The following is an 18495-nucleotide window of genomic DNA, read 5'->3' as shown; positions in this document are numbered from 1 at the left end:
CCTATTCAAAGTAATAGCAAGTTGAAAGTGCCTGCACAGTAGATTCAAACGGAGCTACCCGTGCCTAAGCGTTCATAAGTCAAACACTGCCCAGAACTGAAAAAGCAATTACCAAGAAGTTGCATGGGTAAAGAAAGGGGCTAAGCCGTATGTCCAGCCCCCAGCACAGTGGACCGCAGGGAAGATGAATTACACAGAGGGCTCAGCACGCTCGGGGAAGGGATTGCACTTAATGCCCTGGAATGTGCCTCGGCAGAATGCCCGCGTCCGGCACCGCTGGCTGGAATCCAAGCAGATCCATTACCTTCCCTTTATACATCAGCTTACCACATGCCTTGCTGACACCACAGATATGCCTTTCCTCCTCCCGTTTATTTTTAACTTTAGTATCTTTAACACAACTGAGATGCATACTTCAGGCTATACCATTAAGGAGGATTTTAAACCCAGTTTAGCACTTGGTAAATTATTGCGTTATCTTTCCAACTCTAATCTAATACTGGTTTTAAACCAGGCAAAATTAAACTAATGATACAGTTCACACAGATGCTTACATGAGTTACACTGAACCAAATGTACTTTGAACACCAAGTTATCTGTGCATGAACCTTTTAAATGCTCAAAAAAACAATTACTTTGACTCTAAGCCTCAGAAAAAAGCCCTTCAAGAAGTTCTTGGTAAACTGAGAGGATAGAGAAAAGCTGATGATACATTTCTTTTCAAAACTGATAACATACCATAAGAATCTAAATATTTTTACTTAAAAAAAAATGACAACTCTCCAGAAAGCTTTTTCTTTTTTATAAATTGGCCTTACATATACTTAATATAAGACTGGTTTTAAGTCCTGAAGTATCTGGACTGGCAGGAAAAGATGATCACAGTTTCAGTACGTATGAGATTTTGTTGTTCTCGTTCAACCAAAAAAAAAAAAATCATCCTAGAACACCTAATAAGGTGGTTGATGAGACACTTACCTGTGATATGAAAGATGCACACTGAGCTTTGTGTTGTGCTCTATCCAGATCACGGATTTGAGCCTAAATATTTCATATCCCAACCTTCAGACTCTCCTTATTCTGAAAAATTACCTCTGCTATTCTTGTCTTAGGCAGTAGAAATCTTCCTAATATTGTCAAGAGACATACTCCTGTGTGGCAGACCACACCAACCTGCTTTGTGTTCAGTGGGAAAAAAATTAACTGAAAAAATACTGGTGCCAGTTCTCCAGAAAACTTACTACTACAGGAAGGGAAGTCTGAGGCTTTCTGTACACAAATACAGATGCGCAGGATTTCCCAGCACAGTTATCATTATGCTCAAGTGCGGCCTTGTTACTTTTAACACAAGGCCACTAAAATTCCGTATCAAACCTGGCATTATGAACACAGCTATTCCCATGCTGATAAAGAGGAGAGTTGGAGAAAAATGAATTGCAACACCACACTCCCACACACCCACAAAAAAACAGAGGGGACATTTTACTCCCCCAGCAAAACACAATCCAGAACTTACAGCTCAGGTTAACGTATACTTATATCTGTTTTGCTGCAGTGCATGAGAACCCTCCCATTAACATTGATCTCAATGTACAAGACACCATACAAAAACAGTAGACAGAAAGATAATCCAAGTTTATATTTGCTAGATGAATTATTTCCATGTAATGAAAATTCTCCCTCCCCTCCCTTTTAAAAAAACTTATAACTTTCTCTAGTTTCCTCTATGTGGAAAGTGATCCTTTCCCCCCTTCCATCTGGAGGAACTTGAAGGTCACTAGCCCTCAACTTAACAAATCAAGAAAATCAGCTATATGGAGCAAACTTGTACTATGAGAAAAGGAGATAGGATATGAAATGGATAACCAGCTAGAAATTCCACAGGATGAAAGCAGTCATCAGTTTTTACAGCCCTTTTTCTATTGTTAAAGGCTTGTTTTCACTGTGGTAAGTAGTGCAGTTTGGCACTTCGAGGAAGTTTCTCACCTTCAGATTTAACAAATGCCACCAAAAAACTCATCAAGATCCTTGCTACTCTTGATTCTCACGTCAAGGGTATGCAAAGTGTGTATATATATATATTGATCCTGCCACTTAGTTTCATCATGAATACTAGCAAAGCACTCGATAGCGTTAAAGTCATATTACTGTTCATAATACTGAGAAAGTTATTCAGCTTTCACTGAAAAACTTCTATCTTGCACAATTCAGAAGTTTCAAGACTGGAGGTTCAAAAAAATCAATAAAAAGAATCCATGTGACCTTAAATAAAAACCTTACCTTTTCAGCCAGTTCAATTTCAAGGCTTGATTTATGATTTCTGAACCTTACACTACATCACCCTACCTTGAAGTTCAACTTAGTCTCTTGTCAAAGCACTGTTTTACCATTAACAGGTTGGTTATGTGGTAGGTAAATTGCTTATAAATAAATATAATAGTAATTTAATTTCCTTGAATGGCAGACATTTCATGGACACTTATTTTATGAACAATGGAAAATTAATTACGCTATTTTTTATACTTATTGCATAAAATAACATTTTTTGAGACAACTACAATAAAACCACTTTACTTTTTTTCCCACAAATGAAAGCAGATCACTATTGTCTCACGGCTACCTCAACATAACCTTATCATCATCAGTAACTCATTATCTGTCTATTCAAAGTTTACTAACAGAGAAGACACATTCTGCAGCTTGGTGTGGTGACCAAAAGCTTACATAATGTTCCCAGTTACAGCAGCTGGTCTAATAAAGGATATTGCCTCTATCAACTTCATTTTGCCAAATGCATTTACAGGGAAACTAAATGGGCTAGAAGTGTCCCTCAAGCATGCAGTGATGGGAAACGTGACAATCTCCAGGTCTGAAGTAGCAAAATAACAGCTTAGGTATGACCTCCAGGGTGACAATCAACACTGTACGTATGAAGTGTAACACGCTTCAAACAACTGCGAGCAACTTTTAAATCCAATGCGGTCATCTAGTCAGAGCAACTGGATATTTCTGATGGCCAGAAGCAGATGTACATAACATGAATTTATAGAGGTCATATGCAATCACACACACACTCTACTGAACCATACGGAAGGGTCTGATTCCATCATATTAACACCACATCCAGAATTTAATCCCTACACGGCCTGGTCCAGAGCCACTGTGTCTACTTGCCATTATCCACCACCTTCTAATTCTGCTCAGCCCCTCTGGTTCATCAATGGAGGGAGTAGAAACAAGCATTGCTTCCTGCTGGCAAGTGCCAGTGCAGAGCAGTCCCTCATGTGGAGCCTGCTGGTCCTGGAAGTGATGGAGGGAGAGTGACCTAACCCACAGGCTACGCAAAGGAGAGAGGACTCAGGACACTCTGCACAACTTCATCCTGTAGTGCCTGCTGTGAGGAAGAAGTCCTGCAGGGAAGACTTCCAGACACGCACAAAGATCTAACTAACAAGCAATTAGGGGATGAAGAAGCAAAAAAGATGCCCCATTACTCCCACAACTACAGTCTCACAAATCCTTCCCACAAAGGATTCAGCCACATGATGACTCTCAGAATAATCCTTCTTCCCTGTTTGCTGTCAGTATGAGTACTCAGCAATACTGGAAGTGGTGCCTCCTACCACTGCCACAGAACATGAGCATTCACTGCAAAGAAAAAGCTATCTGTAGCGGAACATATATATACACCGCTTTAAGAGTTTTACACCAAGGAATCTGTCTGCGAATCACTATATCTTACAATGCATCTTGATCGCATTGCTGTCATTTCAATAAGAAGTACTGCCAAGGGACCTCTTCATCACAAATTATAAAATGAGGTACCCAGGATAAACATTCAGCAAACAGATGGCATATTAACAGTGGGAGTGCATTATTTTTTAGAGAGGTATTCGCATAAAGAATACAGTATTTATTGCTATACAAAGTCTGCTTAATTAAAACATGCAACATTTCCGGTGCACCTAAATCTTTAGCTTTTTCTTTATGTTTTTCACTTTTGAGGCTGAAGAGAATTGACAACATAAATCTTAAAATTAAAGAATAACATGTAACACCATTTGGCACTATGACATTGTCAGTTTTCCAAATTTAACAGCAGCTGGGAAAAAAGTATGTCAGCAATTTCCTACAATGTTTTTATGGGAGATTGAGTAGGAACATTCCACACAACAAGCATATTCAGAATAAAAGAAAACACTCTGTTCTAGGAAAAAGTAACTTTATACACTTTACACTGTTTATTGTCCATCATGATTCTTCAGCTAAGCTGAAAATTTAAAGTTTTAATGGATTTTTTTAAAAATCCAGAAACAGAAGACTTGCTTTAGTTTTTGCCATTATTGTTTTCCATGTTGAGTCCTCCCCATAGGTCATAGCTTAAATGCTGTTACTATGACTTTTAGGTCTTTAGTACTCTTTTTCAAGAAAGTTGCTGGAGAGAGCTCAAGACAGACACACGCAAATTTCTTTACAGAAGTGCTTAGCTACAGCCCTGTGTGAAAAATGAACAATTATTTTTTTCCTAGAAGGAGAAATACTGCGGCAGTAATATACACACATTCAATAACCACCAAGCTATAAAAACAAACTCCAGCTCTGATATAATACCAAAATTGATTTAATTTGAATGGCAAATTAAAATACACATTTTAACTGTACACCACAAAACAACATGTTTAGCTATTATAAATTAATCCCAAAATATTTTAAGATTCTGTTGAGAAGTGTCCATATGGAAAGGTCTGGCTACATCCAATTTAAATAAAGAGTTCCCAGAGCTTAAAAAAATTGTCACTTGAGTAAAGAATAAATAGCAGCATGTGCTACCAGATAATCTGGTGAAGGGTTAGAAGAAAATAATTTCAGACAAAATAAGCCACGGCATAAAAAAAGCATCTGCACATTGTAGAGCTCACCCAACTGAGCACAAATAGAATCTGCATATTGTTTAAGTAGCTCTATTTCCATCACTCAGTTGTTTTTCACGTGCTTATAAACATCCCTGGCCTAACCATAGGATTTCTGTAGAATCAGAATATGAAAGACTACATTTCCCCAACTGCAAACTTACTAAAACATGTCCACATTTTCTAAGTAGCAGCTGTAACTGCACCATTAAATAAATAGTATTCCTCTAAATGACATTAGTGACACAAAAACTTCAGGAAGACAAACCAGATCTTGCACTTGTCTGAAGCACTTAAAAAAATATTTTCTCTGATCTACGCATGTTAGTACCAAAACTCTTTTCAAAAAAAAAAAAAAACTCAAGCAAACAAACAAGCAACTCTCTGGGATGTTTTACTGTGGACACAACTCACTGCAAGAAACAGAAAAGCTAATCTTAAGTAGAGATGGATCTCATGAAGACTAGTTATGCATTAAGAACCAGAAGTTCATCCAATGTGAACAACTAAATCAAGTATCAATTCTCCTCATTTGTTCCCCATTGAAAAGTACAGGTTTTATATTAGTGCTCTACATTAGATAAAAGCATTTGGAAAACCCTGGCTTTATACTGATGCATGTTTTGTATGTTTTTTTGTCTTTTGGATATTACAATGTTTGTTCCTGCTGTTTCTCATCTTCAGCAGAAGCCTGTCATTTTTTACTTGTTCTCAAATACACCAGTGATACTACTGTATTCCTTTATGCCTAAGACCATTGAGCATTTTTTTCCAGTACAAAAGGGTGCCAGATGTTTCATCCATCAGTGTTACTGCGTTCCTAAGGAAGAACCATACCGGAATGCCTTACCCTCAAGTAAAGGATCAAGGGAAAACATTTCGTTTTGTGACAAGTCCAGGCTACCGAGACCACTGTCACTTTGCATTTAAACAGTTTAAGGTTATACAGTAAAGGTAAAAAGCAGTATCTTAGTCCCCATGTCAAGTATCATTCTGATTCTGCATTTTCTTAAAAAAACACCAAATTACCAGATAAGTCCACAGTTCCTTCAAAAACAAACTTGTAGACAACTGGTACAGAAGCTATATTGCAACCTCAAACCAGTTCTTCTGTCAGTTATGGCATTAAGCTCTGATGCCTTCTAATTTTCAAAGTTTTAGAAAGGGAGTCACAGACCATCAAATAACGTGGTCAATATGTAACCATTAAGACTTTTGTACTGAAAAAGAAAGTTCATTTTGGTAACTTTTTGAGAGAATATAATACAATTACCAAGTCTGTTTCACCATGGTGAATAAGCTGACAGCACAGAACTTTCCACTTTTCTCCTTGGCAAGATTTCATGTCAGTGTGCGCACGCAGTCAAGTTCAAAGCCCAGCCTGGCTCAGCAGCATGCAGCCCCCTGCCTCTTACTGGGCCACCAGAAGGAGCCTTTGATGGAACTTCAGGCAGAACCCAACCTTTAAATTCTGGCCATATCCACAATTTAGATTAGAAACTTTCAAAATAAATCACATAACTTCATTATTAACACAGTATTATATTTATTTTTTATTACTGCATTCACATCGTCTGTATTTTAAGTATATTTTACACATATGCATACTATGGTACTCTTACTAATATACATAAAGTATAAATTTACATTACAAATGTATATAGCTTTATATGCAGTTCAATGTAATTTATTTTAATATTGCATTATAATTTGCTAATAGATTATTAATGTAATATAGCAGTATCTCCAATAATAGGCATTATAAAAGAAAATGCCTACTTTTAAAAGAATAAAGATTAAGAAAAAAAATACTTCTGGAAACACTGATTTTCTTAATTGCATGTAAATTTTTCATCTATTCTAGAGTTAGTCTTTGCAGTTTTTGGAGCGAGATGAAGGAGTTTCTCTGCTGATTTGGCAAAGGAGCAGGGAAGGTATCAGTGCTGATAAGATAATATTTATTAGCTACATCTGCTATAACTGCTTTTTATAGACCTCATCAGTGCAAGACAGTCACTCTTGAAATTTCTCCTACCCTGAAAGGAACACAAACTTTGAGAAACTACTTTCAATGCTGTTTGGTGTTTGAAGCTGACAAGACTCCCTTCTCATCTTTCAGTTCATAGTGTAATAAAAACCTTCAGGAGTAGCAGTAAGGAGATACAGCCTACTACATGTATTCTGAAGGAGCATTTCACACAATTTTATCTGTCATTTATCTTTGATTATTTCACCTAGTTTCTTTCTGGATTATTATTCAAACAAAATCAAGCCTAGTTATGTTAAGTAACCTTATTATAAGAACCATAGTACAAAGAAAATTAGACAACATTACAATGTACCAAAATTTAGTGACCTAAACGTATCCAGTGCAGAAAATAAGGAGACGAAATAAATAGACCTAATGCCATTGTTACAGCTATCACCAGTGAAGTCTATATAAGTTTCTCCACAGAACAAATTAAAGTAGATTGAGTTATTTCTTCTTTTTCTGGCTACCATATGTTTTCAAGATGCTGCACTGCTTGTTAGGAATAGCCACATTCAGCCAGCCACAGTCTTTACACAAAGGTCTGCAAGGAAGTGTAATACAGAGCTCTCACTCTAATCCAGCAAATACATTTGAAAAACAGTGACAAACAGCAGTAACGGGAGAATAGATGCTATTGCTTGTACACAACAGATCATTTCTTACAAAAAAAAAGGCTAATTACACTATGTTCCTAGTTTGTTTTTTTAAAAAAAAAAAAAAAAAAAAAAAACAAACAACAACAAACAACAACAACAAAAAAAAACCACAAACACAAAACACCAGAGCTTCCATCTAAGAAAGCAGGTAAAAAAGAAACATTACATCTATTCTGAAACCATCTAGAGTATTTACTGGAGGAAAAGTCTCGTATGGCCAGTAAATAAATATCAGTTTCTTTTCTGGGGGCTTTGTTAAAAATCAGAATATCACTTTGTGAAATTCTTTCTATTCAAAAGTGTTTTTCTGATTCTCAGGCAAGGCATTTTATTATTTGTTTATGTTTGTCCACTAACATAAGCAGCCAAAAACTCTCAAACACTAACCTTTTATTACATTGCAATTAAAACAGTAGCTAGAAACACAAGAAAACCACGCATCTTAACTCACCCCATCTGTCCACATGCATCAAAGTGCCTAGAAAGAATGTTTGTTAGATTTTATTTAATCACTGAAATCATATAGCAAGAGTGAATTCAAGTAAAAGGTGGCAGATCAGATGAAAGACAGTTAAATTTTAGCTTTAAACTTCAGAATATAAATAGCTCACATTCAAAAACCTAAAAAGGATACTGTATATTTAAAGTTAAGAAACAAATGCACATCCATAAGTAATATTTAAGTCTATAATTAATCATAACATCATGGTCCTACAGATTCCATACTCTCTATACCACATTCTATTTTAGGCACAAAACATGACAATGTCTGTATGTCACTAATGCTGAGAATGATGTTTGTGATATATTTAATATCTCAGTTATTGATTTAGACTGCTTGGTGGACATCTGATACATACAGTATTTCCATAACACAGTGAAATACAGAATCAAACAAGAGGTAGCTAAGGTTACCCTGGCTGGCTGCACAAGAGGAACAGTTTCAGAAAGACTGAAGTGCATTTAAGGAAAAGAGAAAAGATTAGGGTAGGCTGAACTGGCAATCCAATTCCAAAGAGCTCTTCTTGCATGGGAGATTCATATTTATTGATGCTTAAAAACTGAAGGAATGTTTTAAAATGTTTAAAATGCATTTTTTGAAGACATACTTTTTTCATAATATTTTGGGACTATTAACTGGAACTCAGTCATTCTAAATGACACAACAATGTTATCAAGGCATGTAAATGCACAGAATCAAACCAATTACATCGGAGTACTTCAGTTTACTTCTAGACGCATGGTAAAGAAAAAATTTAATGGGGGTATTGTGACAACATATACCAGAGTCAGAAGGCATACTCATGAACTGCGTTAAACTCTCTTATGTAGCCATGGACTGTCGATATCTCGGTGATGCAATAAAAAATTGATTATCCAAAACCAGGCAGCATTTAACGCATTTACCTATAGAGCTGACTGCCTTGCCATTACCTAAGACAACATTCTTCTGTAATATTTATCAAGACAGTAAATGTAGCAGTAGAGATACAGCAGAAAGTAAACCACAAAGTTGGCAGAGGGATGGTACCACATGCCAACAAGAGCCCTGCTTGCACCTTGACAATGACCCTCTCCAGTGCTGGGCACTTCTGTAAAGAAACATCACAGGTTCAAAGCACCTTGAATCAAACTGCGCCTGTCCCGTCCCCCCCCAGAAGCTCCTAGTTTTGCAGATTCTGCAGTGGACAGAAGATTTAAAGGCACCAAGGCACCATCCTGCAGATGGTTCAAGGACCCAACCTGAAGATGCAGTAAGAAATCCTCTAACACCTTTCCAACCGTGCTACAACAAGAACAGAAATCTAATGCTGAGCAGGGGACCACTGCCTGGCTCCGTGCTCTGCGTCCCAGTCCACTTCATACAGCGTAATACATTCTGTCATGCAGAGACAACAATGGTCAGCAGCAAAATAAGATGCAAAAAAACGGAAGGACAATGTTTTAAGCAAGGGACAAGGTAAAGCAGGGAAGAGGTTTAAAAAAAAAATATAAAAAAGAATAATCCTTATTTAAAAACGCGCCAACCCACAATGGGTCAGTGATTTTTACATGGTCCTCTTCTACTACATAGATTTTAAACATTAATGATCCAACCATGTGGTCAGGTTTGCACCAGCAGAATTCAAATACGAGGCTTCTCTAAAGCCTGCAAGCTACCACTGAGGAGCAATTTTGATGTGGATTAAAAATATTTGCATTAAGTTTCAAAAGCCTGTTAAAGCATTATGTTGCAGACTTATTTTATACATGCTTAATTTTACTTTGTAAGCATCCTACTAATCTATTATATGTGCTGTTACATTTGCATTCTCGATTCATTTCTAATAGAATAAAGACTCAGAGATTAACACTGAAATATTACTTAGGACACAAAAACTATTACAGGATCTTTTATCCAGCAAAGGCGGGCAATTTTTTTCTTTTTACGATGGAGTAAGCACAAGAATTTTCCTGTATATTTCTCAGACTAGACTGTACATACTCTTTCTGGTTTTATTTTAGAACCTCATTCTTCCCTCCAGGCGATTCCATACGTCACTACAAAACCTTACACAATTTTATCCCAGGTCTATATCAAGACACCTCATCTTAACAGTAACGTTCTTCCCTTAGCATGAACTGGGCTTTTAAAACACATTGCAAAGAAACCCCCACAAAAACTCCCGTTCTAACAAGATTTGCCAGTATCTCACAATTTCAACACTGACATGTAACTTACAGATTAAACAATGATTCCTACAAAGAAATACACTATTTTTTTTTTTCCTATTTGGTGACTGAATTCAAATGCCACATATATACTTTTTATCTGCCAACACCAAGAAATCATGCAGTTATTATGCATGGCTTGCCTTCCTAAATAACATCATCTAGTACAAAAAATATTCAGAAATATACTGAGTGAGAAATTGTGGGCAAAAAGTAGTGAAGCATAACTTAAGTCACAAAGTGGTCCTGGATACAAAGGATGTGTAAAAACCCATCAAAATCCCAGAGCTACTCACTTCTTCCTTCCACCGCTCTAATGCAATTACTTCAAATGATTCAAACAAAATGCTGCTTTTGACATGCACACAACTTGTTTTGGATGCATACAATGAGGGCCACTGAAAACACCATGAATATATTTTACACACATTTATGCCAGAAGTAACCAATCAAGTAAAAATACACTAAACAGGTAACATGCTGATAGTAGACATTTTGCAAATCACCCATTGATTTGGGATGGAAATTTTACCTGAGTGAAACCCACGTACAATATATCAGAACTTGTCTAAAACAACTCTAACTCAACATTCATCTCTTTGGAGACACAGTGCACATCTCAAAGCGTCACCAAGAAACACAGATAGGACTTCCAAACTTTTTAAACCATTTTTATCAGCTTCCAAGTCTGGGAGTCCAGAGATGTCTACCAACCCCCTGATAAACTTAAGAATTGTATTTAATTTAAGCACTCTCCATAGATTATCCTATGAATTGTGGCGCTTTCTGAGTTCTCCACAGTCCTGGGATTTGTAAAGAGGTCCTCCAGTATATAGTTTTGCCTTTTCCATAGTGGCAGAACCAAGGGGGTCTTCCCTGAACAAACCGCTGTTTGGGGAATCCTTTAGAGTACTCTGGTTTCTTTAAACAGTGTAAGGCAATAGTTCCAAAAGACATTTTTGTGGTGGTTATGTATGTAGCCCCGGAAAACTAGTCTAAGCTCTAGTTTTAATCATTAGAAGTATTTTACTCCCAGTTCCTTGGAATAACAGTTTTTATATCACTGCAACACATAAAGTTACCACTACCATGTGTGGCTATCTTTCCATCTCTTAAGAATCGTTATCACTGGAAAACTGGAAAACAGTGAAACATTCAATACAGCTTAAAGTGAAATAACACATTTAACACAGTCCAAAAGAGGACTGTTTCAATAAACACATTTTAAATAAAATGAAAATTTCAGAAATATCAGACACTAGAAAAAATAAAAATGGTTTGTTGACCATTGTTATGAGCATTATCTTAGGATTTTCAGTATGATCAAATATAATGTATGTATTTGCTTAGGACCTCCAGGACAGGAATCAAGTATCTTCTTATTTGGAAGAACTGTAGCACATTGCTGATGCAACACAAGCAGTAGTAGAAACGGTATGATAAAGAGAACCAATTAGACTACAGTCATGTAACAGAAAGTATTAACATGAACCGACAAAAAAAAAAAAAGGGCTGTTAGGAAGTTGCGTTTTCCAGTTTACCTCAGGTAAGCAGTATCAAATATTTAAGTACCAACTAATGCTCCTGCAACCCTAGAAAAAGAATGCTGAAACAAAATCACGTTTATCAGCAAAGAGACAAGGCCTTGCATGAATATAACTTCATATATGTGCTAGTAACAACGCCAGTCGGTATCATTTGGAAAACAGTGACTTAGACTCAGCACAAAATATGACACTCTGCAGGGATGGCAACTTTTCAACGGTGAATCAAACTATATTCTTCTTTCTGAAACTAGAGACTAGACATATCCACAAAAAACTCAGCAGGGGCAGGAGATGCTACCTCTAGCAGCTTGCTGCATCTCGGGGTTTTCTTATAATTTGCAGTTTGTGCACGTACAAGATCAACGCTACAGTCCCTCGGCAGTTCCAAATTTAGTTGGAGTGGGGAGGCAGGAGTCATTGCCTCTCACAAAATGCTACAGCCTGTTGATGTGCACCATTCCAAATTCACTTGCACACTCTTTGGCAACCACATACTTGATTCTTGACTCTGATAAAGGTACCCTAACAGACTGCAAGGCTAGCTCACGATAAACACCATACTTTAACCAAACAATTCCAACAGCTTTAGGCCATGTAATGGCACATTAGTATTGCAAACTGCAAGCTCTGAGATAATAAAGACGCAATAGACAATACTGCAAGTCTGATCAAGGTTACAAATCATATACCATTGTGGCATTTGAATTACACTAGTAAAGAAAAAAAGCAGCCTGTATAGTATCACTGCAGTGTGTAGTGCTGCACGTCCATTTTTGACCTGGCTGACACTTTTAGTGAACTTCAACATAAACCCCTATTCTAAGTTACACTGGTAGAACAAAAGCTCTTACACACCCCTCCCTCCTTTTTTCCCCACTTCATACAAGCTGACTAGCTCATTTAATTTAAAAAAATTTATCTAGTTTTTCCCAGCACAGGCTATATCTGGCCTATATTGGCAATGTATCTGGCTATATATTGTCAATGTAGCTTCACTGCTAAATAGAAGTGCAGACAGAACTAAACCTGGTATCTGTAAGAAATAAAAAAAAAAGATTACATTAATTTTGTTATAAAAAATCTTTGTACAGTAAAGATTTACAATCAGCACTAAGGACTTGTTCCAATACATATTAGTTGTATGTTTCTAAACAGTAGACCAACAAATGAAGAGGATGAAAATAACTTCATAAATCACTTACTGAAGCTCTAAAGAGACAGTTAGTATGAGAGATTACATCTGAGGTAATGTTACATTAAATATAGAAAGTTTTATTATTAATATGCTACCCACTTAATGCAAGAAGTCAGAACAGATAAGTGGCAGTGAAAACACTGATAAAAAACGGGCCAAAAAAAGTTAAAAAAAAAAAACAAAACCCAAACTGAAAACTTATTGCCAGAATAAACAGCAATTACATTAGAACACAGTAACCAAACATAAGCCACTATAAAATAAACCAGACACTACCCATACAGCTCACAAAAGGAAAAGAGATTAACTGACCCTGCAGGACCTTTGATTCTGCAAAGACCTGCAGACAGGCTCAATTTCATTCACTCTGAGCAGAAGTCAGAAGTGTCAACAATCAACACAAGCAGGATTAAACCCACTGCAACAGCATATGAGGACTGGAATAAAACAAAGGCTTAAGAAACTAGGTGCCAAAGGTACCAGTCTTTGATTTTAAAATAATGAATAGCTTCAGAAGAAAAAAAAAAAAGAATAAATACTGGATTTACAGAACTTTAGCTTTGATGTGCTGTTTGCCAGCTTCAAGAGTAAATTGGATCTCTGAAGCTGCCTAGAACAAGGTATAGCTGAAAAACTTCTGACTAGTTTGATAGATTAGCTTTATCAAGACTAATGGAAAATCTAAATAGAGTTATCAACTTCAACTACTTTAAATAAAGAGCAAGTATCTACAATGAAGAGTTTGATTCTACAACAAAGCTATTAATAGGCGTTGCATCTCACTTAGGACAAGAATGAGAATTTACTCAGTGGCTCAAATTATGCTAAAATCTAACACTTTATATACTTACATAGACATTTCCTTATACAAGAGTCTTATACATATATGAAATTGGTCTTAATGACAGGATTTGTTAAATATAACACAATGCTGCTGAAAACCACCACACAACTAAACATAAAATCATATTCCATTGGCTTTACACCATGATGATAAATTGCTGTTTTATCAGCTTCACTTTGTGAAGTATTTTAAGTAATTACCACCCATTTTGCAGCAATTAAGTCTTATGATTCAACAGTAAGACTATATTACCAAGGAAAACAGGGAAGCACTGTAGCGTAGTCTCATTGCATTCTCAAGACCAAATGCTAGGCCTGGTTGATAAGATAGAATATAAACATTTCCATTACCTATTCCTTTATTACCATAATGATAATGAAAATTACGCTGCTTAATTTCAAATAGTTGCCTTAATCTATATCATTTCATATACGTATGCTGCAAACACTTCCACTACATAACATACTGCAACATGAACAAACAGTTCATAATTGTTTGCAAGCACAATCTCAAGCAAGGCTGCTTAAGATCAATTATAATGAAAAAGAATCATAACAGAAAGTAGTTATCCACTGTTAGAATGTGAGAAGCATCTGAACGTACAGGATTTCACAAGCTCTTAAGAGAAAAAGGATTGCTCCAAAACAAACTAAAGGTGACATACTTGTTTCAACACTGTTTGGCTTTTGAGTATTTTCTCCTTCTGTCAATAAGGAGCCACAAGTAGCATCTAAACTGCTTAAAAGAAATGCAGCACGTTACTTTGGCTCTGTCACTCTGTTCCTCATTAGCTTTTACAACTCAGTTCCACTTCCAGTATACAGGCTTTAGTGTCATGTTCTGCATGTCCACTTGTTAAGTAGTTTTAAAAAGCGCAGTACATTAACTACAGCAACATGGAGTACAGGACATAAGGAGAACTTTTGCCTGTAACTGCAACAGCATCTCGAACAGTCTTATTATTGGAAAACTGAAAAGTTTAAATTGAATAAACTACTTAAAAATTTGCAGGGTCCATCAATTTACTGTCTCCAAAAATGAATAAATTCAATAAGCTGTAGCCTTTCAGAGTCCCCCTAGAGGATTAAAAAGTGTGCTTGTAGAACTGTCCACGACCTAGAACTTGTTTGCTTCACTCAACACCCTTTAAAAGCGATTACTCCCAGCATGTAACACTTTTTATATATATCTACATACAAATCTACTTACACGAGTCCCATATATATATGAAACTGCTCTCAATGACAAGACTTGTTAAACATAATGTAACATCACATAAGTAAATGTCAAATCATATTCTGTTGGCTCTTTACAGTGAGGAGATATGTTTCCAGTAGGATTTCTAGTGGAATAATGTATACCTTCCTCACTGGGAGCTATATACAGAAACCCACAGTTTTAACATGCGCTGTCCAAAGAATCAGGACTAATAGTTAAACTAGAAACATGCTTATACAGACAAATTGGAGTTTCCTAAGAAGAAGCAGCTTAGAATTTTTCTGCAATTAAGACTGCAATTAAAAAAAAATAAAAATCATTCCTTGTTCTTGACTCAAGTATAGATCAGGTGACTATTCACCTGCCTGCAGTTTAGTCTGTTCAATATCTGTTAAGACACAGGATATCGAAGCATACAAACTGTTGAGTACTTCCAAAATCCTAGATAGAAGTAGATGAATGGTACTGCAAGTACACACTGACCTCCTCCTCCCATCCCATCTAAACCCTCTGGCCTAAAAGACACTTAGGTCTTTCAGTCTTGAAATACCTAACCAGCTCTAATTGACAGGAACTTCTTCTCCGAAGGAAGAACAGGAAAAAGTTCACTACCTCCATTAAAAAATAAAGTTGGGAAGCATAACTGTATTTTGGAACTTGAGAAGATTACTTTGTAAATAATGACTATCTGTCCTTGAACATAACCTTCTGAGCATGCACTGATGCTCCAAGGCAAACCACATTTTAACACCCATAGCACGCATTCTGAAGGAAAATCATCCTGTTATGTGCGATGCACTTCAGACGAGACTGAAAAACGCTATTTTCATGAAATATTCTTTTTGTTTTAAGGGGGGAAAAAGGGTGCACGACTGTCTAACAGCACCTGACGTGTAGACTGGGCATCGTGGAAGGAAGACAAGCTCTGGAAGCTCCCAGCAAAGCGAGGAGCTCACCGCAGCCCGTGTGCTCGCCACACCACATTGCTCCTCAGGCTGCGCGGCCAGGGCTGTCAGGCGGAGGGGGGAAACGCTCGGCGCTACGGGCACCTCCTGCCCTCTTCCCCTGAGACAAACGGCAAAGTCCCCCTCGATGAGCCGAGTTTAAGCGAGGCGGTGCTGATCCCGGCTACTGCCAAAGGGGGCCGGGGACGCGCGTACCTGCTGGGCGACCCGAGCGACGAGGGCTCCCGCCCGCCGCCGGGTCCCGCCTCACGGCGCTGAGGCAGACGAGGTCTGACCACCGCGGACCCCGGCCCGCCCGCAGGCCGCTCCTCCGCGCCCGCCAACGGACACCCCGCCGACCCGCCCCCAACCCCGCGCCCGGCCCCAGCCCTCCCCCGCGGCCCGCCCGGCCCTGCCCGCCGGCGGGAGGCGAGGCTGCCTCCGCGGGGATGCTACCGCCTTACCTGAGCCAGGACCGTCGGGAACACGCCCCGCCGCCCGCTGTAACACGCCGCCAGGGAGCCTCCCCCCACCAGGGCGGCAGTGGCGGCGACGGCGACCCTCCAGCTGGGCGGGCGCCGCTGGTTCCGAGGGGGCCGCAGCCCGGCGAGCCGCCCCCTCAGCGGACCGCGGGCGCCCGCCGCCAGCGCCGCTCTCCACGCCGCCATCTTCCCGGAAGCCGCCGTAGCGCCGCCGACATCGAACCGGCCCCGCCGCCGCCGGCCGTGAGGCGCTGCGGAGCGCATGCGCAGAGCTGGGCCCGAGGCGGCGGAGCCGTTGGCTGCTGGTTGCCAGCTCGCCCGCCCGGCGGGGCGGGGGTGGCTCTGTCCCGTCGGGATCGTGCTGTCCCCTGCGAGAGCGCAGCGGGAGGGAAGCGACCCGCAAACCGGAGGGGACGGTCCTGGCAGAGAGGTAACGCAGTGTCTCACAGCAGTGACCGGCGCCACCGGGGCCGCCTTCCCCTCGTGGAAACGCGCCCGGCTCCCGGCGCCGGGCCGGGCAGTTCCCTCAGGGGTGAGGGGAGGCGGCAGGGCCCCCGCTTCAAGCTGAAAACAGCTCCAATGGAGGGACCGGTCGGTGGGCAGAGGCCCTGCGCGGCCGGCCCGGGCCCCTGGGGGCTGTAGCTGCCCCGGGCCCTCCCCCGGGAAGGGGAGAGGGCCTGGCCGAGGATGGGGCTTGCCCGGCGGGTTCCTGGTGGAGAGGGAAGGTGGTGGCAGGGGTCAGGCGTGGTGTTTGTGTCAGGGAAGGGACCACCTTGCCTGCGCGGTAGGGAGTGAAAAGCGGCGACGCTTGTAACGGCCCGAGGGTGCCCCTCGCTGAGCTCAGCTTCGCTGGCGCGACTCTTATTCCAGAGCTTTAGGCCGCTGCTGACTACACGAAGAGCAGTGGGTCATGAACTGGGTTGGAAACCCCCTCGGGAAGCCCAGTGTATGGAGCGAGGTGGGTTTGGTGAGCTTGCACTAGCTGGGCCGGCCTGGCGCCGTGTGCCGTGCAGGTGGGGGTTTTCTCAGTGTTGGAGACGTTGTGCGTGGATGCATTGCTCTGCACATTCTCCAGACGAGAAACAACAAAAGCATGAATAAGTTTAGAGCATCCTTTTCAAAGGCAGAGTAGAATTTCTTGTGAAATATAGATGACAGAAGATACTGGTTACAGAAGCCATCATAGCAGAGGTGATAGCTGAAAAGCATTACAGACTGACTTGACCAGCAGTAATCACTGGTGTCAAAGACAGCTGTTCACTGCAGATGCTTCAAAGTGCTTTTTTTGTCCACTGTCATAGTTTTAACAAAGCTCTCTAGGCCTTGGTTAGATTAAGTTAGTTGGTCACACTCAAACAGTAGTTAGTTGGTCACGTTCAAACATTGAGCCGTCTGGGAATTAATGATATGGTCACATGAAGTAAAGTGGAGAGGAAGCTGAATGTCATTTGTAGGTTGGCAGTGCCAGTATCCGTTTTCAGAGTAGTTCACCTAGTGACTCCATGTGAATGTGGGAAAAGACTGGGGAGAGAATTGTGGCATGCAATTTCCCATTATTTTGGTCTTTGGTTAAAGGCCTTCAGAAAGTACTCGGTCCATTTTTGGCAAAGTGCGTCCTTCACCTCTTTTTGATACAATAGCCAGTACTGTGTTGTCAGCATTACAAATGCTGTGGTACAGGGTCTGAAACATGGAACTGCCTTTTTGCCCCCTATCCACTGATCATCCATCAGTGCCACTAAAGTAATTTTTGTTCACTTTCCTTCCCTGACCTGTATTTGGAGTCATGAATTCAGTTTCATAGATGGTAATTTCAGTGATCTAACTAATGGCAGCTCAGAATTTATCCAGTCACCCATTACCATGTGTTGTACACTGAGTGTCATTCTGCAAAGTGTTTGGGACATCTTCAGGAATGTGCCACCTGAGTCCTTAGCAGGATACAAACCCTTCAA

The 18495-nt window shown here is 39.8% G+C and overlaps 1 protein-coding gene across 2 annotated transcripts in view; it reads right to left on the bottom strand.

Moving 5' to 3' along the window:
• The window catches only part of MICU2 (mitochondrial calcium uptake 2), a gene marked incomplete at its 5' end in the record, with an annotated part of 146541 nt that extends 129737 nt beyond the window's left edge, over positions 1-16804 (bottom strand). For both annotated transcript variants that reach the window (XM_082498207.1, XM_082498208.1), the window contains one exon: positions 16523-16804. In XM_082498207.1, coding sequence (XP_082354333.1) covers positions 16523-16804 — 282 coding nt within the window. The remainder of the gene's footprint in view (positions 1-16522) is intronic.
• Between the last annotated feature and the right edge of the window lie 1691 nt (positions 16805-18495).

The sequence above is a fragment of the Vanellus vanellus genome (assembly GCF_965231255.1).
Source record: "Vanellus vanellus genome assembly, chromosome: 1".
In the NCBI taxonomy this organism is placed as follows: domain Eukaryota; kingdom Metazoa; phylum Chordata; class Aves; order Charadriiformes; family Charadriidae; genus Vanellus; species Vanellus vanellus.
The sequence above is the reverse complement of the archived record's forward strand: the minus strand, read 5'-3'. Positions and strand labels throughout refer to the sequence as shown.